This window comes from Callorhinus ursinus, unplaced genomic scaffold (assembly GCF_003265705.2).
Source record: "Callorhinus ursinus isolate GAN/ISIS: 27379988/994484 unplaced genomic scaffold, GSC_fseal_2.0 scaffold12, whole genome shotgun sequence".
Lineage (NCBI taxonomy): Eukaryota > Metazoa > Chordata > Mammalia > Carnivora > Otariidae > Callorhinus > Callorhinus ursinus.
In genome coordinates, this window is record NW_027397074.1 from 37,301,047 (window position 1) to 37,326,130 (window position 25,084).

The 25,084-nt window shown below is 41.6% G+C and overlaps 1 protein-coding gene across 1 annotated transcript; it reads right to left on the reverse strand.

Annotated features, from left to right (window-relative positions):
• Positions 1–21,382: 21,382 nt before the first annotated feature.
• SP8 (Sp8 transcription factor) lies at positions 21,383–24,014 on the reverse strand. Its single transcript, XM_025872807.2, has 2 exons — positions 23,885–24,014; positions 21,383–22,885 (listed from the first exon to the last, which is right to left on the reverse strand). The coding sequence occupies exons 1-2, from the start codon at positions 23,903–23,905 to the stop codon at positions 21,383–21,385; spliced, it is 1,524 nt and encodes a 507-aa protein (XP_025728592.1). The 5' UTR covers positions 23,906–24,014.
• Between the last annotated feature and the right edge of the window lie 1,070 nt (positions 24,015–25,084).

The following is a 25,084-nucleotide window of genomic DNA, read 5'->3' on the forward strand; positions in this document are numbered from 1 at the left end:
GGATTAAAACAATGAATGTCCACATAGGTGGACACGAATGGGAAATATTTTCATACAGTAGGTCATATCCAAAGCACTCTGTGTATACTATTAAACTAACATATTGAGTAAGCTAAAAACCAAGTTATTAGCTATGACCTAATTTGACTTAACATAATACTAAGTTGACTTAACATAAAAAGACACTACAGCTTATTTTAAGGAGTGGCAAGATATAAAGTGGATCAGTTGGGTTAGTTATAGAACAGATGTGACATGGTGTTTTTTCTTCTCACTAACATCTGTGCCATACCTTACCCTTGCTAAATTGTTTGTATTTCATGGGTACCTTCTTCCATGGTACCCTCTTCAGTGTTTCAGTTTTTTGTAAGACTCACTAAATAGCTAGCTCTCTCTCCTAGGAAGGAAGGGTGGTACAAAGTATAAAATGTGGTGAGGTCTGAGGGCTACTATAACATACTAACATTTAGAGGATGACTCTGATGGATCCTGACCTCTGGTCAGCTGCCTTCACTGCATTTAGGACTTTCTAGGCCAGGTATTTAAAGGTACTCCCCCCACCCCTTTCAAGACTAGTGCTTCATTCTTGTCTCTTGTAACTATATCCAAACCCAAAGGTAAAAGACAAGCAGAGGGCAAGGATGCTTAGCCAGGTTTGGATTGAGGTCAGTCTGAATAAGTTTAGGCTATGAATCATGGCTGGCAGAAATCAGTCTTTTCCTAAGACCAGGAAGTCCTCAAGACTAGGGAATGTGTTGTAATATAGATAAAAATCTTATGGGAAATTTGGCCCACAAGGAAAAGGAACTTGGAATTGTACACTCAAGTACCAAATTCCTGGGGTGCCTGGGTGGCTCAGTCAGTTAAGTGTCTGCCTTCGGCTCAGGTCATGATCTCGGAGTCCTGGGATCGAGCCCCACATCCAGCTCCCTGCTCAGCGAAGTCTGCTTTACCCTCTCCCTCTGCCCCTCCCCCCTGTTCATGATACCTCTCTCTCTTTCTCTCTCAAATAAATAAAATCTTAAAAATAAAACAAAACCAAAAAATACCAAATTATTTCAACATTAAAAAAATTAAACCAACAAGTTCATTTAAAAGCCATAATTATATACATATAGAAAAAGCATGGTTCACCAGATGTCTCTACATAGTATCTCAAGTAACACAATTTGCCTCCTTTTAGCAAAACCACATTGATAAAGCTTGTATTGCTTTTCCATTGCTTGTTTCCTATTGCTGCTATAACAAACTACCATAAACTTATTGTTAAAACAACATGGATTTACTGTCTTATAGTTCTGGAGTCAAAAGTCTAAAATCAGTCTCTGGGCTCTGGGGACAAATCTGTCCCTTGTTCTTTTCTAACTTCTAGAAGCTTCCCATGTTCTTTGGCCTACATCTCTCTGATCTCTGGCTTCCTTTGTCACATCTATCTCTGACCTTCCTCTCTTATAAGGTCCTTTGTGATTTTGTTGGGCTCACATAGAAAATCCACGATAATGTTCCCATCTCAAGATTCTTAATCACATCTGCAGAGTCCCTTTTGACATGTAAGGTAGCTCCTGTGACATTCACAGGTTCCAGGAATGAGTATGTGGACACCTTTGGGAAGCTATCTATTTAAACATTTAAATAGCCTATTTAAACATTTATTCCACATATAAGAAAATTTTTCAGATTTATATTAACAGCTCGAAGAAAACCCTGAAAACATCTAGTCCAACATCATCATCATATGTTGATAAGAGAGCAGAAACTCACATACCTTACCTCCAAGTACTGTGCTTTTCTGTCACAACATGCTACCTATACCCACTGCTAGTCCAGGATTTAGAAGTGTTTATCCTCCTCCCTTTACTTTTGCTGCTGGATTCTGCTATTGCTGCTATTTCCTCTTACCCTAAGACTAGATTTATTAAATGGAACTTTATACTAAGTTCGACTTTCTTAACCTTATTCTCTTTCCACTAAATAACTTTACGTGCTAGCAAATAAAAACAGCATCCTTCATACTGCAAATATATGAGCTTTCACACACTTCTGGCCCAGTGCATTTTTGAATTTTCCTAAAACCATTTTAAACTTCTGCTTCTAATGAGCTAACATTTTTTGAAATTTTTCACATAGGTATGGGAGAAGCACTAATTATTAGTCCTCATATCAACTTTATAATGGCATTTATTATTAATATTATCTCTCTTTAAAGAGAAGAAAACTGAAGCTTAAAGAAAGTATAACTTGTTGAGTCTTGGACTCTACGATTCATACCCTTGTCTAACTCCAGAGCCCACAGTCTCAATCACAGCCCCAAGGACTTTTGTCTACAGTGAATTTGGGAAGATGGCTAGCTGAATGGAGTGCGCAGTCATTGCTCACAGAAGTACACTGGGTCATTGTGAGGATCCAACCAAAGTTAGGGCAGTAGTTACATGGTCTAATAAAATTAACTAGCCACACCCTAAAAATACTCTGTACGTCCACACCACTGGAAGAACACTGAATTCAACCCAAGGTATGAGATCTGTTTTTCCTTTAGTGTTTACTTACATGTCTAAGTATTGTGGATTTGGATGCTTTTTACATGGGAAAAATTGCGGAAATACTAGAATTCCAAGCCAAAAAAAAAAAATTTAAAGAGACACACTTCTTGGACAAAATCATAGTATCTTTGACTATAATGTCTGTGGAAATATGCTAAAAAGCATCACCAATGTAACTGAATTTGTTGGGCATGTTTTCTTAATGACTTATACTCAATTATCAAGGTTCAGTTTAATCATAATAAAATGTTTTTCTTTTTAACTACTTGAGGATCTATTTAAAGAAGTTTATTGAAATTACACAAAAGCAAAAGTTAGACAATTAGGCGTAAATAATGCAATTACTGTTACATTATTAAACTGAGGGAAAGAATAGTCTAGTAAACTGATCTGTGTTTTTGTAGGTATAAATGATGGAATGCTATTCTTTATAAGGCAAGTAAAGTTTGTTATTGAATGGAGGTATTTTGTTTGATCAACTTTACTACATCACAGTAATATAATACATGGCTAAAATATTTTCTGCCCAGTAGAAAGTCAAGAAAAGATTCTCAGAAAAGGATTGAAGTTGTTAAATTACCAAAACATTCTGGACAATTGTGAAGCAAAAATGAAAAAAAAAAAGTCAGAAAGAAAAAAAAAAACCCAAAGAAAGAAGAAAAAGTATTTGAAAACACTCAAATGTTAAAAAATGGAAAAAAAGCTGATTGCTAAGGAATGGAAGGGAAAAACATTCCGCCATCATATCCTCAGAAAACTTAAAAAAGTGGTACAAATTTCAATTAAATTCCTAGTTCCACAGCCCCAGTTCAGGCAGAATTACACCTTTGCCTACATTAGTTTCATAAATTCCTTTAGTCCCTGACTTCCTGAGCTAAGTGCCCTGAGAAGAGAAGGGTTAATAAGTGACATATTAGCCAAAAAGAAAAGGCCTGGCTCTCACAGATGGTTTGTACAAGGACACCAAAGGAAGGCAGGAGCAAGAGTGGAGTCATCAAGAATAACAGCAAGGTCAGCAGGATTCCCAAGTATAGAGAAAGGAGAAAACCTCCAAAATAACAAAGAGAAGGTAAATGTCTTCCTTTATAAAATGGAATGCTCCTGTTAGTAGTAGTAACAATAATAGATCAATAATATAAAGTAAGGTAGAAGTACTAAAAAGAAGTTCACATTCACTGAGCACTGTGGTTGAGCCTTGTAAGTATTAGCTTACTGACAATAGGCTACATTCTATTATTATTCAAATTTTACTAAGTGAGGAAGGTGAGGCACAGAGTAATTTAGGAACCTTTCCAAGGTCAAACACCAATGAAGTGACAGAATGAGGATTCCACACACTCAGCTAACCTGTTATCCCGCAAAGATGGAATTGGAAATGGTAAGGTACTTTTGAGCTATTCACATAGGAAACAACTTGCTATTGGCCTCCTCCTTACACTACAAAAATACAAAGGTACATGGTTCCTCTTTGGTTAACATTCTGATGTGAAGCTGGATTTTTTTCTGCTCACCCACACTCTGAAAAATTCTTGTACACAACCCAATTACAATTTGGAAGAGTTAGAAATACAGCTGCTCCAGCAATAGCATATTTTCCCCACAACCCTTCAGTCTTCCCCTGCACACACCATACACACACACAAACACACACACACACACACAGAGTATATGGGAAGATTAGACCCTGGTATCTACATACATTGTCTCTCATTGTTGAATCATCCCTGCTATCTTTATTTTCAGGGTGTTCATCATAACTCTTTTGTTCCACTTGCAACCCACTTGCTAATGCATCATTCCTTTCTTTGGTTAAGATAAAAAAAGATCTTGACAGCTGTATCATGCAGAAACCAAGACAGATTTACAAATGTAACTGAAAAAAGTAATAACCTCTGCATTGAGTAAAGTAATGGCTAAGGTAGAGTCATCAAAAGTGGTTTAGGTTTGCTTAACCATACTCAGACTACTATTCATACAAATGACTTTCCAAATACTCTAAAATAATTACCGCATCAAGAAACGCAATTGTTTTAAAACTGGGGTTTTGAAATTTAAATTTAATGATGAACTATAAAATTCTATATATTTCCATATTGGCAGGCTTTAGGACATTAACTTAGAGAAAATTAAAACATTTGGCGAAACCACTACTAAATTATATCACAACCCCAGCAGATACAGAACAAGCATGAGAAGTACAAACGTCACAAAATTTTGATCATATACTTCTGAAATGTGAGGGACAACACCGCACCCCACTTCTTACGTATTTCAAGTTGCTCCTTAAGTAAAATTGGAATCTTCACATTGTAAAATGGAAACTCCACATTCTGATAGGCAAGAGTTAACCCTTTTTTTTTTTTTTAGATTTTATTTATTTGAGAGAGCACATGAGAGGGAGAGAGAGAGCGTGCGAGCCGCACATGCATGAGCAGTGGGGAGGGGCAGAGGAAGAGGGAGAAGCAGGCTCCTTGCTGAGCAGGGAGCCCCACCCGGGACTCAATCCCAGGGCCACGGACCATGACCTGAGCCAAAGGCAGATGCTTCACCAACAGAGCCACCCAGGCGCCCCAACCCTTCTCCTTTCTTCATGTTAATTTTTATCAATCTAGATGACAGAACCAAAGATAAAAGACACTTTCTTGAATTTACTCAAGTGAAATTCCTCCTAAACGTGTAACATTTTAGTAGAGCATACAAACTAAGGACTCAAGAGTACACCTCTAACTCTAAATGTAAGGTCCATTTGTAGGCATCAGAGAAGTGTTGAGATGAGCATATTTTTTAAGATAAGATCCATAGCCTGCATCAGAGTCTCAAAGGAGTTTGTTAACCAAAAAACAACAACCCAAAAAAGTTGAAAAACATTGTTCTAGACCAAAAAAAACCCAGTCTTTTTATATATAGAATTCATGAATAAAAATTATAAGCTTGAGCATGGATAGAACAAGTAAGTCCAGTAAGTGTTAACTTATTTTCTCTGTTGCATGCCAGTTTTAAAAAGGCACACACTCTTGTCCTCATTGTTTTGGTCTCTTTTTAGTGCGTTTGGAAATTTCTGTATATAGTTAAAAGAAAGAGCTATTACTTTTCTAAATAGATTCAGCATCATCAGTGAGCTCTCTTAGTTTGTTAAACACAGCAGAGTATTTAAATTTACTTAATAATTAAGTAACTGTATTTGGAGGACAAACTAAATTAATCTCTGTCCCCACATAACAATTTGAGATCCAAATACATTGGGTTTAGTTCCTGGTAAATACATATATACTCACACACCAAGGTTTAAGTTATTTTAACAAACTTTGAGCATTTTCTACAATGCCTACATATTGTTAAATTTTTAAATAGTTAACTTTAGAGTCATAAGGGCAGGATGATGGGGTGATTATTTTTTTCAAATCATAATTTTTCCCTCAGAGAAGGAACTCAAGGAATATTTTACTTTTGTTTTATAATTATAAGTAAGTTCTCAAATTATGACTGTGATTCATGATCATGCTCAAGGCTTATTTTTTTTAAAGACTTTATTTATTTATTTATTCATGAAAGACAGAGAGAGAGAGAGAGAGAGAGAGAGAGAGAGGCAGAGGGAGAAGCAGGCTTCCCGCTGAGCAGGGAGCCCGACGCGGGACTCGATCCCAGGACCCTGGGATCATGACCTGAGCCGAAGGCAGACGCTTAACCATCTGAGCCACCCAGGCGCCCTCAAGGCTTATTTTTAACCCAAAGTACTAGTAGAACACAAAGTAGGCATTTAGTATTTGATTTGATTTTTTAAAATTTCTGAACAAAAGCAAATATATCATTTAAAATATCACTATAAGGGGTGCCTGGGTGGCTCAGTTGGTTAAGCGACTGCCTTCGGCTCAGGTCATGATCCTGGAGTCCCAGGATCGAGTCCCGCATTGGGCTCCCTGCTCAGCAGGGAGTCTGCTTCTCCCTCTGACCCTCCCCCCTCTCGTGTGCTCTCTCTCCCTCTCATTCTCTCTCTCAAATAAATAAAATCTTTAAAAAAATAAAATAAAATATCACTATAAAATACTGTTGTCTATACTATAAGTTGAAGCTATATTAGATATGATGTATGTCCAATCTACTCACCCTCTTCTTCCTTTCGTCATCCAACAACTCAAGAGTTTAAGACTATTTTTTTTAAGATTTTATTTCTAAGTAATCTCTACACCCAACGTAAGCCTCGAACTCACATCCCAGAGATCAAGAGTCATGTGCTCTACCAACTGAGCCAGCCAGGTGCCTCAAGAGTTTAAGACTCGTTAGTGGTTATATTTAAGCGTTTCTTTGAAGTGCGAATGTACATGTCACCTATGTATTACAATACAATACAATACAATACAATACAATACAATACAATACCTCATTTAGAATTTTGTAAGAAACTTAAAAAACAGAATTAATTAGTAATTGAGTAGAACAGACTTTATTCTTGGACACTATTTCTCCAATGTCCAAAAAAACATTAAAATTTTGAAATAGATCTTTTTGTCCAGCTATCAGAGCTCATTCAAATCAGAGTTCTCTATGATGACCATGAATGAATGAACTCTCTTCAAAGGTCAGTTCTGTGGCTTCATGCATCCAGGAGCCAAAACATCTGGCCAATTCAGTTAATAAACTCTAAAAATCTTAAAGTTATTTTTTTGATTACCCTATAAACTTATTTTTTTGAAGATTTTATTTTTTTAGAGAGAGAGAGAGAGTGCACACAAGCAGGGGGAAGGGGCAGAGGGAGAGAAAATCTCTAGCAGACTCCCCACTGGGCATGGAGCCCAGCTGAAGCAGGGCTCCATCTTGCCATTCTGAGATCATGACCTATGCTGAAATCAAGAGTCAGGCACTTAAGCAACTGAGCCACCCAGGTGCCCCTATCCTATAAACTTATTGACTGAATCTATTTTTACTTTTCAACCAGTTAAAGCTAACATGTTCAACTGAATCTATATTTTTGTAGCATGTGACAGTGCAAAACAATGTCTATTTGTAGTTAGGAAATAGAACTGGTTGTTTCCCCAAAATTCTTCTGTAAAATGATAGCATAAATAAGGTTCCATTCTGCCACTTCCTGTTGTTATTCTAGTACTAATAAAAGGAAACCAATTTTCAAATCTCAGTTTAAGGAAACTGTATGGTATGAAGTCTTAAAGAGATTTTCTGCTTCCAGAGCCAGCAATTCTTCCCCCAGAATGTTCTCCATTGGCCCAGACCATCTGTCTCATTTTGCAATCAAGTGGACTCTCATTCAAAAAAGGGTATAACCATAGGGGGTGCATGGGTGGCTCAGTAGGTTGAGCGACTAACTTTTGCACAACCTCGAGGTCCTGGGATTGAGCCCCAGGTGGGGCTCCATGCTCAGTGGGGAGTCTGCTTGTCCCTCTCCCTCTCCCTCTGCCTCTTCCCCCACTTGTGCTTGCTCTCTCTCAAATAAATAAAAATCTTTCAAACAAAAAAGGGTAAAATGATAGAAGGACAATTCACAACAAAGGGAATTAAAATAGCAAATAAACATATGGAAAAAATTTAGGAATCTAAAATTTGCAACTTAAAGCGATAATGAAATTTATTTCTTCCTTATTAATTGGACAAAGATTAAGAATTCAGTGCGTTTAAAGCTGGTTCTTTCAACTCCTGTTTCCTGGAGTATAAACTGCTACATACTTCCAGGACAGTAATCTGGTAATCTATCTAGAGCCTTTATTTTTTTATGTATGTATGTATGTAATTGCTACATTCAGGTGGGGCTTGAACTCACAACTTCCAGATCAAGAGTTGTTCATTTTTCCGACTGAGCTAGCCAGGCACCCCTCTATCCAAAGCCTTTAAAATGTTCTTATTCCTCAAGAATTCCTTTCTCCTCTAGTATCCTAAGGAAATAATCAGAAATTAGAACAAAATGTGCATGAGGATGTTCAATCATTTGGAAACAACTAAATGCCCAGTATTAGGGAAGCAGGTAAAATTTTGATACATGCAGCCCATACAGTATTTTACAACCTTTTAAAATTATGTTTGCGGGGCGTCTAGGTGGCTCAGTTGTTGGTGTCTGCCTTCGGCTCAGTCATGCTCCCAGGGTCCTGGGATTGAGCCCCGCATGGGGCTCCCTGCTCCACGGGAAGCCTGCTTCTCCCTCTCTCACTCCCCCTGCTTGTGTTCCCTCTCTTGCTGTGTCTCTCTCTGTCAAATAAATAAATAAAGTCATTTTAAAAAAAATTAAAAACCCTCAGTTTGAGGGTTTTAGAGGGGAGGGGGGTGGGGGGATGGGTTAGCCTGGTGATGGGTATTAAAGAGGGCACATTCTGCATGGAGCACTGGGTGTTATACGCAAACAACGAATCATGGAACACTACATCAAAAACTAATGATATAATGTATGGTGATTAACATAACAGAATAATAAAAATAAATAAATAAATATAAATAAATAAGTAAATAAAAGAAAAAAAATTTTAAAAATAAAATTAAATTATGTTTGCACATAATTTTTAATAGTGAGGGAAATTTATTTTAATATTAGTGGGAAAAAAGCAAGTTACACTCTTGTACATATATGCAAGAAAAAATTAAAAAGGATTATAAATAAAGACAATTGTTACATCTCAGAAGTAGGGTTAAGGTAATTTGTTTCCTCTGCTTCACAATTTCTTGTGCTTTCTAGAATATCTTCAGTGAGCATCTAATTGTCTCCAAAGAAATGAATTTTAAAACTTTTATTGAAATGGAAAGTATTTGGATTAGAATGCAGGTAATATGATTTGACAAATTTGCACTTGTTTGTGAATGCCTCTCTTAAAATTCAGAGGGGTAATTATCTTTCTAAAAATATTTTTTTAAATATTTCATATTTTAAAAAATGAATTGGTTTTATAAAACAAAATGAAGAAGAAAAAAAGTAGAATGGTTTGTGGGAACCTACTAACAATTTAATTTTCCAAGGAATGATCATTAAGCCACCATCCAAAATAAGTTTTCCTAAACTTCCCACTTACCAGTTTCTCTGAAACCTCACAGTAATTAAATGTGTTGCCTAGTGAAAGCAGCAGCTTTGGGTCCTTGATAAATTTCCTGTTTATAGATAAAAAACTACATATATTGTTTTTAATGATTTATCTGATTGGTATACATGGCTGTTAATATTGTTTTCACTTTCTGAGCTGTGTGAAGGCAAGATGGATAAACCTTAGGTGCCAGTTTCGTTCTCTTCCTCACCCTTTACTAGCCTGTACTGTATGTAAGCTAGACAGAATTTTACCTATCATTTCTGGGGATAATCACAAACAGTAATTATCAAAAGACAAGAAATGATTAGGAAAATTAACAGCAAAATGAACCACAAGAAAGAAAACTATTATATTAAGAGAAAATGTCATGAACAAATTTGTGGATATTACCTCTATTTCCTATAGCAATGCTTCCGCAGAAGGAAAAACAAACTCTCCCGGGATAGAGAACTTTAACTTCTGATTCTTTAGTTATACTTTATGGAATACCGAGCAAGGGAATTTGATACGCAGTACTGCTGCTACGGCTTATACATGGCTTCTGGAAATAATAGGTGTCCATGTTTGTGCAGTTTAACTAAATCAGTTAATCCAGGACATGGGTGTAAAGTACCTAAGGAATAGAATTTACATGAGCAAAACTTCAGTATAGGGTCTCAACTACAAGGATCTAAATAGTAGAAATTAGGATTTTTTAAAGATACCTCCCTTTTTATAGCATTAATACTACAAAGAAGTGTGGAGATAATGAACAGCAAACATCAGCATAATAATACTTTCTTGAAAGCTAGCTAAATAGAGTATCTTAGAACGCAAGATAGTACTAGTAGTCTAAATGTATAAGGATAACTCAGAATGAAGCCAAATGAGCTGAAAAATAAGAAACACAAAAGAGTAATAGGAAAATCAATTTTATAATTCCACCCTGCAGGTAACAAGTAAATCCTAATTTCATTATGTTCTTAGCATTTCCATGAATAGGCACAAGTTATTTTGTTTTTATATTGTCTTTTTTTTTTTTAGCTTTGTCTTTATGGATACATAAATTTCATTTGAAAAGATGAAGAAATGAAAAATCAGGACATCCAATTCTGAAATTTGAATTTCAAAAAAACAACAAATCATGTTTAGTATAAGTATGTTGCAAATATTGCATGGGGCATACTACTACTAAAAAATTATTTGTTGTTTATCTAAAATTCACATCTCACTGTATATCCTGTATTTCATCTGGCAACCCTAGGTATAGTAAAAACACATTCCAAATAAAGAATACTTTCCTTTTTTTTTAATGAAATTCTTTATAATCTTACTTAGGACAAAAACCCATGCAAATGTATTGCTCCTATAGGAGATATATTTATCTGTGCTTAAAAAGAGAAAAAGACAACAATTAGGTTTTAACGCTTTCTGTACTCTGACAAACTAGTTCCTTAGCAAAAATAACCCCAAAATTTAACTTGAAAAATATGGAGGGAATAAATAGAATCACTAGATTACTTGTATTTTGTAGTTACTACATTAAGGACAATAATAATGAGTAAATAAACCATTCTAAATTGTAGAATAAAAAATAGGTCTAGGCTACAAATAAAACATTGCTAAGAACAAATATTTGATAATTTGAAGTGAAACTGTCAAACATTCAAAATTTAATCTGATGCTTCCATAAATAAGAAAAACTGAGCTGTTATGTTTTCTTGTATTTTAATTAACTATGAAAGAAATAAAAACTTTCATTCTAAAAAACTATACTTTTAAGGCACATCCCTGAGGAATAGGTTTCCATGTAACTTACTCTTATGTAGTGTCTGCATAGGCAAGCTGACCAAAAAGAGGTCAGCATTTTTCTAAACTACAGTCTGCCACTGACTGATATGCCATGCAACATCGTTCACTTTTATTCTTTATTTTTAAAAAATTATATACCAATATTGATTTCTTAGGTTTGACAAATATACCATAGTAAGGTAAAATGATAATAGGGAAAACTACCAGAATTCACAGTACTATTTTTATAATTTTTCTATAAATCTAAAATTATTTCAAAATGGAAAGTTTACTTTAAAAAATGAAGTAAAAAGAACCATGCCACTGCTTTTGAACTATAAAATAAGGAGTTCCCAAACAACTTCACTGATATAAATACCATTTCTTTGCAACAGGGGACACTATTACACTCCTCTTATGAAACTAAAATTTTCTCTGCAAAACAACAGGTGGAATTTTAAGAGCGGAACACCTCACTGCTTCTGATTTTCGTGAATATACATAGTAAAACACTCAAGTAAACATACCACTAAGCAAAGTATGTTCACATTTAAAAATTATACCATACACTAAATAAATTATATGCTTTCTATAAAGTATATGCAACTGAAGAATATATGATGTTCTGTTGACAAAATATTTACAAGGTTATTTTACTGCTCTCTGTTCATTACTATTACAACATTCAATTGTGATAATGAACTAAAATATGTCACTATTGAAGGCATAGGAAATAAAATATACGTGTACCTTACTCAAACTTTACTGCAGCTTTAAGCCAAATATTTATTAGAAGAAAGAGCAAAATTTAATTTGCCTCACAGAACAAAAGCTACTGAATTGTTACCTACAAGAACCTTATTAAAGTTGGAAGAAATATAACTTAATGTTATTAAAATGATTATTTCCCCCTAAATAGAAACTTTATTTTTTAAATAGAAACTTTATATATCTATAGACAAATTCTGTTAAAGAGCATTTTTACAACTTAATATTTTTAAAACATTACTAAACCAATGTGAATATCTTTTAAATACATTTCCACCTGCCACCAGGTTCCCCCTCCCTTACAAAGGCCGTTGTTTGTTAAATTGAAAGGGGAAAGAAACTGCTTATGGAAAAAAAAAAAAAAAGCCAAAATAAGGGATAGGTATGTAGGAGAGAAATGAAGCATTGATCAGTGTAGAAGAATGAGCACAAAACTTCCTGAAATGATAGGAAACCTGATGATAGGGTACCTGCATAATTAGGGACATTAAATTGGGTGCAAAATTGCACAGTACAAATCCTTTACTTTCAGTTGAACTACACAATCATCTGAACTCTAGGGGGGGAAAACATCTACTTTCTTTCTTCTATTTCACTGCTTAAAATGGAGTGGCTAAAACTTAAAGCTGGAAGGATCAGTTCCCTCAAAGACGCAAAGATAACCCTAGGTGAATTATTGAGTTGTTTTTTTTTTTTTTCAACATTCACATAGAGTACAGAGTGAAATGAACATAATGTAAATCAACTCATTGTTTGGGCCCTTTCAAATTAGTTGCCAAAAGAAAAGTGAAAACTTGATAAGCGGGCTCCAATTTCTATGTGCTGATTTAGAAATCTTAAAGCTGGTGGGAGCTTAATTCACTTAAAGAAAGAAATTTAAAGGGGAGAAAAGTAAACAAGGAAAATGCTATGCAATGAAACACTGATGTGAATGGGGTAGAAAGGATTTTCTTTAAGAAACAAAACAATAAAGAGTTCCATTGTGTTTTTAAATTACAAATTTAGATTTCTTTGATTTAGTTTGAGTCTGATTTCCTTTTGAGTATCAAAATGTCATCATCCATTTAAATATTCATAGAGTTGATGTTGTTTCTCAATATCTTGGGGGGAATTAAAAACAAACATCTTAAAAATTAACTTCACATTTTCTAACAGGTAGATGACTATTTTTTGAATAAAGTAGCAAAGGTGTTTTTTCTTTTAATCTACCCCCCCGCCCAAGGAAAAGTCCATTTCTGAACTTGCAAACTGGATAGGTTCAGAACACCGATTGCGGCAGCTCCCAGTTTGACCCTTTTTCTCAGGATTCAAGCAAAAAAGCCTAATTCACTAAAATAAGTGACAAGAAATGGCAAGACTAAATTCAGATATTCGGAGACAGGTCCCAGGTGGCTCACCTGCCCTCTTTCTAGGAAAATGTGGTCCCAGCTTTCATCAGTGTGTACTTTGTCTTAATAGGTACGCATATTTAATAATCAAAGCAAATATTTTCTAACCTTAAAATATAAGATCTTTAGTAGAGGGTTTTTTTTTAAGTATTTTTAAGCCACAGGTAAATTTAAATGGAAAAATGTGACGACAAACTGTTTTGCAGGGGCAAGAAAGGTGAGAGCAGGGAAGGACTATCATTTGCACTGAGATCTGAAAGACACTTGTAGCTTCCTTGAGAAGCTTCATTTAGCATTGAGCCTACCGGGAAATTCTGTTCCTGGTGACAGCTCAGTGGGAATTCCCATTCCAACAACCCATGAAATGTTACTGCATAATTATTCACCTTCTGAGGCCCATTAGAACTTATCAGTAAAGAAAGAAATTTAATTTAAACTCACCCCTCTGTGCTAAAGAATGACTGGGACATGAGATCAAAGCGCAAAGCTCTGTCCTCCAGTGGTTTGCAACACCTAGGCACAATAGGGTGAGAGAACGAGGCATTCCAGCGCTTCCTGGCTTTCCGGACCCCGGAGAGAGGGGTGGGAACATGCGCTCGAGTCATCGGCTACTTGGAGGGAGGAGGGTGGTGGCGGCTCCAGAGGTGGTCGCGTCAAGTATATCCTAGAGCTTCTGGCGGCCAGAATGTTTCTATATCGGCGGCTGCAGGGGCTTGGCACTCGAGGCCCTCACTGCAGACCTGATAGGTCATTCCCCTGACTTACCCGCTACGGAGATACGCGCCAGCTGAGTTCGTGGATTTAACCACAGGCGCTAGGAGGCTGGCGCCACATCATGCGCAGGTGTACTGCTCTGAGAACTCCGTGGATATAAGCGGTGAGGAAATGTTTACGGTGCAGCAGCATCACAGGGTGCCTTAAATGCATATAGATGGTGCGTGCATAACCATCAATTAGTGCCAATTTTAATCCTTGGCATACCTCCACCATACAAAGTATAACCCATGGATCCAAACATGTACAATGAACTTCCAAGACAAGAGGGTCTAAGTCCTAGAGGCGCCTAAGAAAGGAGCCGGCTCCTTTCCTCAGGCCGCTCGTAGAGCTGCAGGACATGCTCCAAGTAAAGCCCTTTAAAGGGCGCTTTCGTCCTTCCTTTCCTTCAGTTATCACCAAAATATGGGGCCTGGAGAATGTTGCTAGCACTCCCCAAATATCTAGCTGCCCAAAGGGTCAAGAGGCAAAGAGGGAGAAGAAAGCCCGAGGGAAGTTGCTGGGTTTTAGGGTGCAACGCGGTAAAGAAAAGTTGAGTATTGTTCAACAGGTACAATGATTTTCTCTCTCTCTCTCCCCTCAATAGATCTATTTTTAAATCTATAACTATAGCTATTTCTTTATCTATCTATCTATCTATCTATCTATCTATCTATCTATCTATCTATCTAATGTTCTCCTAAGTAGTCAATGAGATGGCTGTACTGTTGTTTGATTCCCGAAATCAAAAAGGGCAGTTTTTTTTCACAGCCAATCAGACTTGGTTTTGCTTCCTGTATGATAACAGTGTGGGTAAAGGTGCGGAAGTTCCTTGATTTGAGTTTGGCAAACCAATAATAAAGTGACAAGACTAAAACTTCCCGCGGAAGGAGGACGCTGCACTTTGTAGAACGCCGCGAGGGATGGGGGCGGGTGCGAGTGAATTCAGCAGTTTGGCCAAGAAAAGAACACTGAAGGTGAAGAAGGGCAGGCAGTCGTCGCGAAGAGAAATCCAAGCAAGTTTGAGAAGAACGACCTAGGCCCGTCCTTGCCGCGGAAGGCCCTGGTGGCACTGGCAGGACGCAGCGCAGGGCGTGCCACCCCGAGATAGGGTGGGACAGAAAGGCCGCGAGGTCCAGGCGCTCGCGGATGCTGAGAATTTGGAGAGCAAGGAAAGGAAAGGCAATTCCCCACCCACTCCGACCCGAGCGTCTTTAGAGAGCGGGGAGGTGAGCTCCGGGGAGTCTCACCGCCGCGATTCCCACGGTCGGTTCGCGCGAGGCCAGAGGCTCTGGGAAGCTCTGGCCGGGGTCGGGCGGGCAAGGCAGGCGCTCGGCGCGCTGCAGAGCGAACGCGGGGCGCATGGTGGCGCTCGTTGTCCGTGCAGCCAGCGGAGGCGCCCGCTACGCCTTTGTGTGCAAGGACGCTACGCGGGCAGCTGCGACCCGCGGCACCTTGGGGACAGCGGGCGGGGGCTGGGGCTCGCGGGGAGATTCCCAGACTGCGGCCCGACCCTTCGCTCTAACCCCCGAGTGGACGATGTGGCTCGCCCGATCGGAGCTCTTCCGGGGGGGGGGCGGTCTCAGAGGATCTTTCTGAGGTCAGCCGGCCCGTCAAGGAGCGGGGAGGAAAGAGGAGGTAGCGTTTAGAAAGGCTGGGAAAATTCTCCCGGGTTCAAAACCTCCCCCCGAATTCATAGAAAAAGAGAATGAGGGAAACTGGGTAGTCCAGACCTCAGCTAAGAGCTCCTGCCTGGGAAGCAGAGGGCGCCTCCGCCGTTCCCTCCCGCGCAGCAAGAAGTGCTTGCTTGCCTGAGAAGCAAAGTTAGGGAGTGGGCTTAAAGGAAGCCCCCTAGATGGGCTTGAAAGAATGGCTTTAGAACAGCAGTGAAAAGCGGCAGCTTTGAGCGGGAGCTTTATTCCTGGCTCTCAATCACCCCAGGCTCTCCTCGCGGTCCCTAGAGCTCTGGAAGCCCCGACAGTCCTTAGGAACCAAAGCTAAATGTATAAGGCTGCTTCCTCACCTCCAGGAGACTCCGCAGAAAATTAAATTAAATTAAACACGCGCCCAGGGACCAAAGAAAATAGATTTCCCCCCTCCCCCACGCTACAGCAAATCAACACTTGTGCGCACCGGGAATGCAGCGAACCTAAAGAGATGGCCACTGACGCGCATCCCCTTAAGCCGCAGCGGCTGAAGGCCGGGATAGCAAGGAATTACCGGCCTTCCTTTAATCCGGAAGCAGGGAATAAATAGGGCGCAAGCAAATTCTGAATCTTATTTTTAAACAACAGCAACAATTGTATAACAAGCAAAGTCCTCAAAAGATGCCACCCAGAGACAGTCCTAACTTAAAAATGAGTACACCATTACTCCACACCTCACTGCTTTTGATTCCTTACTTAACACGATTTTCTTTTTTTCTAGATACAGTGATAGAATTCATCTGCTGGGCTATATTTTAAAGAAAGAAAGGCAGGCAACTGCGGAAATCATATTTAAAAAAAAGAAAGAAAGAAAAGAAAGCGTTGATCATACCTGAGTTTTTCTTACGGGTGCTGGGAGAAATAATGATGCCTGTCTGGACAGAAGCAGCAAAAAACAGCAGGAATATAAAAACCCCAGTTTATTCAAAATACCTGTATCAAATTAACCCCTCTTTGAGGCTATTCATATGAAAAATTGAGCAAAATGTAGAACTTCTTTCATTATATCTATCTCCAGCACCTTAGGCAACCAGAGAATAATCACGTCTACAATTTTGTTCCTCTAAATTTCCTGCCTTAACTTACCAACCTAAAAGATCATCTGACCTTTGAGCTGATCCTACAAAATAAAATATTTAATTTAAAGGAATTCCTCCACAGGACTTCTGTAACATTCCATTCAGTAATCTCACCAAAAGATCCTCAGGGAGATGAAAATGTTGATGGCATTATTATCGATCTGCCCACTCAGGAGTCTAGTCTCATCACCTGCTTGTCTTTAATTTTTAATTTCAGCATTCTCTCCCCAAGGGAAGCCCAGTTGGGAAGTTATACCAAGATTGGGGTAAGAATAAAGTTGAAGGAAGGCAAAACCATCTAAGAACTTTTTCTAATATCAGTTGATAAGGGAGAGTAACTCATCACATTGGCTTAAATTAAGCTTCTAGCGTAAAATATTTTTGTCGATAGTCCAATGTCAAAAGTCACAGTCATGTCCCTAAGATGAAGATCAGAGAGAGAGAGAGAGAAATTGAACCAGCAAAGGATAAAGCAAGGTAGGGAAGAAAGTTTGGGGAAGAAATGAGGCAGATCAACAGAAAGGCTGGGTTGAGCCATAGCCCTGTTCCAGTCTCTGGAGGGTGCACTGATAAAGCTGGCCTGACCTCTGGGTCAACAACTAGTTTAACTCTACCTTGATCTGAAGACTGGAAGCTCGTCTCTTGGTTCAAAGTGAGATCCAGCCTTTGGCTTCATTTGTGAGAGCCTTCAGGCACTCTTAAGAGGTGCTTTACCACAGACAAAGCAGAAAGAAATCACAATTTTGCACCTTCTGTCCTCTGAAGAGGATGTTCATCCCCAAAAGGGAACCCTGCCCACCCTCCACAAAGTGAACCTAGAAATACTGCTCAATAACCATCAAAACAAAATAAACCAGAGCTAGAAGGGGGAGGAGGAGGAGGGGAAAGAGAAAAGCGAAAGTTTGCAATCTGTCCCCCTTCAACTACCCCCAAAGAAATCTTCCAGACATCTCTCCTTGTCATTACCCACTTCTTAAATCAAATGTGATTCTGTATGTAATGCAACTTATATTATAAATGTACCAAGCAGCTTTCCTCTTACCTGCCACTACATTTAACTCCTTCAGAGCCGCTTTCTCCGAATCCCTCAGCATTGCAACTTTCAATAAAAAAGAAACAACACTTAAACTGTGTTCTGCGTGTTATTCCTAGGAAGAAAGTGACAGAAAGAGACTATTTTACTTTTTAAAACCATTACTTAGAACTATAGTATACCAAAGAATCAGGGCTAACCCTGCTTGCCTAAAACCATAAGGACTGGAGATCTCAAGCATCTGCAAAGACAACAGGATTAAGGCAGTGTGCTACTTGGTTACAAACTGCATTATTCTAAAATATTTTATCCCTAATTGTTTTTTTCTTCTGAGTTTACAATATTCATAGTACTCTCTATTTTTTCACTTCTGTTTCTATGGATAATAATGACTTTATAGAAATTTCCGTGGAAATTTTTCAGGTCAAGAAGTACACCAAGACTGAACTTGGGGCGGAGAGAATGCAAACAGAAAGAAAGAAGCTAAACTTAGAAGAATCTGAACACACTAACTTTTTATTCAATTTGATTCAAAATAATAATATTAATCTAATAATGAAATAGTTTGATATAACATCAATCAACATTTAAAGTATTTTATGTTTCAAAGTATGGCTCAAGGAACACTCATTGCTTAAATGCACTTAGACATAACAAGACAATATTTTTTTATTGGCATCATTGACACCTATGAACAATAGCCTAGTAAATAGATTAAGGTTTAACCTTCCTTTTCTTTGGTGGCTGTTTAGAGACTTTAAAAGAACAGATAACTCATTTCAACAGGAATCTACTACTGATATTTACCTCTACATAATCTTTAGCTAAGACATGGAATGCCAAAAACAAGCTTTTGTTAGCTTGACCTCCTCCACCCCCTAACAACAAAAGTTATCCCCAAACCCATGTTTTTATTTTAGATGTATTGATCTACCAATGTAAGGCTTGGCCTTTTAAATACCAAATACAATCAATGGCCAACAACCTGACTCCTTCTGGAGAGAAGGAAGCAGAACAGGGAAATTTCTTCGAATTGTTTGGTGACTTAGTACAAATTTGAAGAGGTCAGTAAATCCTGATGCTTTGAGCTAAATCTACTGGTAAATAATTAATTACATTTCTTAGACACTATAATCTTAATCTCGGTAAACAGAGAACACAGCTTTACCAAATAGATCATTCCATCTAAGTAATATCTTAAAGGCAGTTATTTAAATATTACCACAAAAAAACAGGGTTATATTTTGTTTAAATTAGACATTTAACTGAAGATAAAATGCAAATGTCCATAGTTTAAAAAGGAAAAAAAATACAAATTAACTGGCCTAGTCTTTTATCTGAGTTTATTAATACCATTTAAAATATTACAAATAAATCAATTACATCTCATGCATTTAAAATGCAAGTCTAAAATGTTCCAGAGAAAGGCTTTCATTTCAATGTGAAATATCCAAATTATTTCAACATTACAATGAGCAATTAGTTTGCAGAATCTGCAAACATTTAAATGTAGTGTCAGGAGTGTTTATTAACAGTTAACAATATTACCTTCAGGAAATACACAAAGGCCAAAATTAGTTGAGTTTCACTTGGACAATTTATTTAATACATGGGTTTTGGCAGACCCAGTTATTATGAAATATAGGAGAACTTTCACTTTAACTATGCCTGAACTGCCAGCAAATGCAAAGAAGTACATGCTTCATTAAATTAAATGTCATCCCACATTTATCAAATATTGTCTTAGTTACAGTTTGATACCTATCTAAATTCATATTCGAGCAAAACTAAGCCCCGAAAGTGCGTTTGTGGCTCTGCACCTCCAGAAGTGAGTTCAAAATACCTGCAGCTCATCAGAACTGCAACAATAACTCTTAATATTTTTTGTGACCAAAAAAAAATCAACTTTACTTCAATATATTTTCAAATATTTACTGGAAGTAATGTACAAGAAAAATACTATACAAAATCGTCTCCTGGACAGCTGCACCTCGCACCCATACACTGGCGGAGTTATAATTAATTGGTAACTAATCTAGAACGATTCTCCAGTTGTACAAACCATTAGGTTCAGATATATTTTACAAAGGTTTTTTTTTCCTATCTTCCCTCTTTTGGCATTTAAACTACAGCCTCGTCTTAAATAAACGATAGCTTCTTCACTTGTTTATAAGTTTAAATCACACACAAAAAAGTTTAACCCTAAGAATCTTCAATGAATTCCAAGAATTTACAGAAACGGGTACAATACAAATTGGTGGCTGGACTAGCAAAAAAAGATTGGGAGATAATGCTCAGGAGTGGTGAAAAACGAGGTAGAAAAGGACAAACACGGAGATAGTTAAATCTGGTCTCACCGGAAAGGGGCATTTTTGCATAAGAAAAAGACACCTACCCTCACCCCCACCCCCACCCCATAAGTTAAGTTAATGCAATCAAAATAACTTTGGGATCAACATTAGCAGTTTCGAAAGAAAGACTTGTTCACTGCTAGAGGAAAAACTATCTAGAAGGGAAACCAAGTGGAAGGATGCTGTATTTTTTCTTTTAGTTTTTTAGTTTAAAAAAGATGTTAGAAAGATGGAAGAAGGCTGCTGCAGCGATTCACCAGGACTCCCCTTAGCTGAAACTTGAATCGGTTCCACCTCAAGGAACAAAGGAAAAGAGTCAGAGCTGACGTTGGGAGAACTAACTCTACAACCTCCGGGTCTCGGGGCCGCCAGATGGGCACACCCCATGCCGTAGTTGCGACAGCACTGCGCAGCGAGGGCAGCGGCACGCAGCGGCCAGGCAGGGCTCACAGAAGCCGAGACCCCCAAGGCTGCGCTTCTCGAACCTAGCTGGGCGGCTGCCCCAGTCGGGATGCCCTGCCTCGCCCTCCCCACGGCGCTGCTCAACCTTGTTCAACGGAGTTGTTCCCGCTCGTGCGGAGGCCCCCAGTCTCCCAGGCACTAGACTCGTCCAGCTCTACCTCCAGCGACCGCTTCCCTCTAAAAGATACAACCTGGGGATGGCAGAGAGAGGACGAGGAGAAGACGAAAAAGTAAAGACCCGGCAAGGCGCCGGTTACAGCTGTACGGGCTCCGAGTGTGTTACCTGGTGGAGATGGGAAAGCCAGGGCCCAGGAGAGCAATGGGTGTTACTTACATGTCCATATCCCCTTTACAAAGTAAAGTCACAAGAGTGAGTTGAAAGAGAGAGAGACTGAAAGAGACAGAAAGTGCGCGCAGGATGGAAAGTGGAAAGAGGCTGGAGGAGAGGCCAGGACAGACGGGGCCCAAGTGGACCGGGATGGCAGGGGGTCGAGAAGGGCAGCCGCAGGATGCGCGTCACTCCAGGCCGTTGCGGTGCCCGGGCTCCGGGGGCTGCAGCAACTCCGGGGAGTGGCAGGGCGGGCTGCCCGCGGCACTGTGCTCGCTGTCGGTGTCGCTGCCCTTCTTGCCGCCGCTACCCGAGCCCGCCGAGCCGCCGCCGCCGCCGCCGCTGTGCGTCTTCACGTGCTTGCTGAGGTGGTCGCTGCGCATGAAGCGTTTGTTGCAGACAGGACAGGCGAAGCGCTTCTCGCCCGTGTGGGTCCGCAGGTGCCGCTGCAGCTCGTCGGAGCGCGTGAAGCGCTTGCCGCAGAAGAGCCAGTTGCACACGAAGGGCCGCTCGCCCGTGTGCCAGCGCAGGTGCGCCTTGAGGTGCGACGTCTTGCCGTACACCTTGCCGCAGCCCGGGATGTGGCAGCTGTGCAGGCCCTTGCGCCGCAGGCTGGCCCCGGCCGGGCCCAGCCGCTCCGCCTCCTGGCAGTTGGGGCAGTCGCAGGTGGCGCGACCCGAGTAGCGGCGTGCGGAGGAGCGCGGGGAGCCCCCCAGCGGCGCCGACGGCCCAGCGCTCAGCATGGAGCCCCCAGCGCCGGCCAGCGGCGACGGGGCCGAGTCCGGGTAGGAGCCGGGCAGCACTGGCTTGAAGCCGTCCATGAGGTGCTGCCCGGCGGGGCTAAGCAGGTGCGAGGAGGCACCGCTGCTGAAGGCCGAGTGGCTCAGGCCCGAGTAATCCGAGTTGTAGCCTCCGAGCGGTGAGTGCAGCGAGGTTTGGAGCCCCCCGGCGGCAGGGTGCAGCGAGCCGGGCAGCGCCGCCGCGCCATTCGGGTTCTGCACGTCGATCCAGCCGGCACCCACGTCCCACCAGCTGGAGGCGCCGGCCGAGCTGACGTCGCCGGCGGCGCCCAGGCCCGGGTGCGAGGGCTTGAACCAGGACTCGTACGGGTGCGCCATGCCCACGCGCGGGTAGATGCCCTGCAGCCCGTCCACCGAGGTGTGCACCTTGGAAATGAACACGGGCTGGTGGGAGCCGTCCTGAGAATGCGCGGAGGAGCCGCCGCCGCCGCCGCCGCCCCCTCCGCCGCTACCCCCTGATACACCAGGGGCCTGGAACACCGAATAGTCGTTTGCGAAGGGCGAGCTGGAGGCGGCGGCCGCGGCGGCGGCGGCGGCGGCGGCGGCGCTGCTGGAGGTTAGGGAGAAGGCGCTGGAGCCCGGCGAGCCGCCACAGCTGAACGAATCGGATACCAGGGCCGCCGCCGCCGCCGCCGCCGCCGCGGCCGCCGCCGCTGCCGAGGACGTACCGCCGTTCCTGGAGGCCCCCGACACGCCGAAGCTCGAGAGACTGGAACCCACTACGTTGCAGCTGCCGGAGGAGGAGGACGAGGAACGTTTCCAGGGGTGGAAGCCTTTGCCGAAGGAAGAAGAGCTGTCCGAGAGGGAAGAGGGAGACGGGCTGGGGCTGCCGATCTTATTACAGGTAGCAGCAAGCATGGCCAGAGGAGTGGATCCCAACCTCGGTTCTTCCTGCGAGAAGGAGGAGAGGAGAAGGGGTGGGGGAGGGGGAGGTGGGCAAAAGGCCGGTGGGGGAGGGAGGAAAGAAATGTGCATCAGTCCTCCGGTAGCCTCCAAACGCCCCACGGCACCCCGTCTCTCGTTGCGGCGCGCCGCCACCAACTCACCTGGCTCCCCCAACAGCCCTGGCACCCGGCTGCTTCCTACTCTACGGGAGGGGACAAGTTTGGCTGCCGGCTTCTGATTCGGGAGCAAAGCGCCATGCTAAAGAAGAGTTTGACAAGTATTCTCGCCTAAAACAACACTCCCGTGCACACAAGGCCCCAGGCACTTCGAAACAAACAAGCAAGCAAAAAGTCCAGATTGGGGAGGAAGGAAGTTTCCTTTGCCGAGAAGCCTGGGGAAAAAAACCATTGGATTGCTTTTAAGAGCGCTTCCCCTGTAATCCAGAGAGAGCTTTGAAAATCCTGTTCCGGTCCCCAGAAACCCATGCTGGGTTGTTTCTCCCAGGCCAAAAGAGGTCAAACTAGAGGGTTCGCTCGCTCTTCCTGCTTTTCTTATTTTCTTTAAAAAAAAAAAAAAAGTCTACAAAAGTAAAAGAGAGAGACGGGTTCAACGTACCTGCAAGACAAGGCGGGCTGTGGTATTTTTTTAAGGGGAAGAGGGAAAATCTGCAGTATGCTCAGGAGGAAAAACTTGCTCTCTTTACCCCCGAAATCGTCGCATATAAAATGCACTGGGCGCACGACTCCCGGGCAGGGAGCGGCCGGGCGCTGCGAGGTGGCTTGTCTAAATGCCCTTCGAACCTTTTCCTGCGCTGAAAAAAGTGACTCTGCCCCCCTCTCCCCCTCTTTCTTTTCTCCAAACTCACTTGTATTTAAAGGGAAAAAAAAAAAAAAAGCTCTCAATAGAGACTGATAGCCCGTGGCCTGGCCGGGGCGACTTTAACCCCCTCCGATCGGCAATAAAAGGAAACTAATTAAACCAGCAAGAGAAAATCCTGAGACTCACCCCTAGAAGTGAAGTTGCCATCACACAAAAGTGCCCTCCTCCTCTCAGAGGATCTTTTTTATATTGATAAATCAGAGGCAGTGTTTTTTTTAGAGGTGTGCAATACAATGATCAGTTCCGCCCATTCCACCACAATTGTAGCTCCCTCTCCGGCTTTGAAGTGCCGCGGAGGCGCGGCCAGCCAATCTGCGGCCTCGCCGGGCCGCGCCGCGCGCGCGCCGTGAGGTCATCGGCGCCGCCGCGGGCCGCCGCGGGAAGGGGGGGGAGCGGTGGCGGGAGGGGCGCGAGCGACTGCGCGTGTGTTACAAAGCGGTGTGTGAGTGTGCAACAATGTAACTGTGTGCGTGTGTGACCAAGCTGAGAAGGAGAAGACAGTACAGACCGGGGGCGGGGGTAAGGGGTAGTGCATGTGGCAGTGTAGCAGTGACAATGTGGCGGAGGGGGAGGAGGGTAGACAGTGCAGAGAAGGGAGAGGGTGTTAGGGGTGACAATATAACCATGTGTGACAGGAGGGTAGAGGGACAGATCAGAAAAGTGTTGGGGGAAGGGTGTGAGTATACTCTAGTGTAACTGTGAGTGACAAACCTAGGGAGAGAAGGACAGGGCAGTAAAGAGTAAGGGGAGGTGGTGTGTGAGTGTGTTTGGTGTGGGTTGAGAGGGAGGAATATGAATATGTGTGTTTGTGTGTGTGAAAGAGAAGGGAGGGTGGATGCGTGTGTGTGCAGGAGAGGAAGTGAGGGAGAGGAAGGCTGTGTGAATGTGTGTGAGAAGAGGGTGGGGTGTGTGTGTGTGTGTGTGTGTGCACGCGCGCGCGCGCGTGGGCAACAAAGCTGGGGGTGGAGAATAGGAACAGCTCAGTAAAGTGTATCTACACAGAAAGAAATTGACGATTTGAAGAGTGAAACTGCGAAGTTGAGGGACGCTGAGTAAACAAATACAAACGCTGTCTCTGTCGCCAACTTCCTCTGGTTCCTTGTACCTAAAATCTTGAGTGATGTTTTTTTTCTTAACTTCTTGGACACTGTCACCACAGTTTTGAAGGAAGTCGTATTAATACCTACCTACACTTTCGCAGCTCTACAGCGGAAGGGTAGAAACTTCTGGCGGCTGAGGGGTATTTTTAGGGGTGAGTTAGGGCGTGTATGCGCCTGCGTCTATGAGTTGTTACTTTGATTCGGTGGCTTTTTTTTTTTTTTTTCC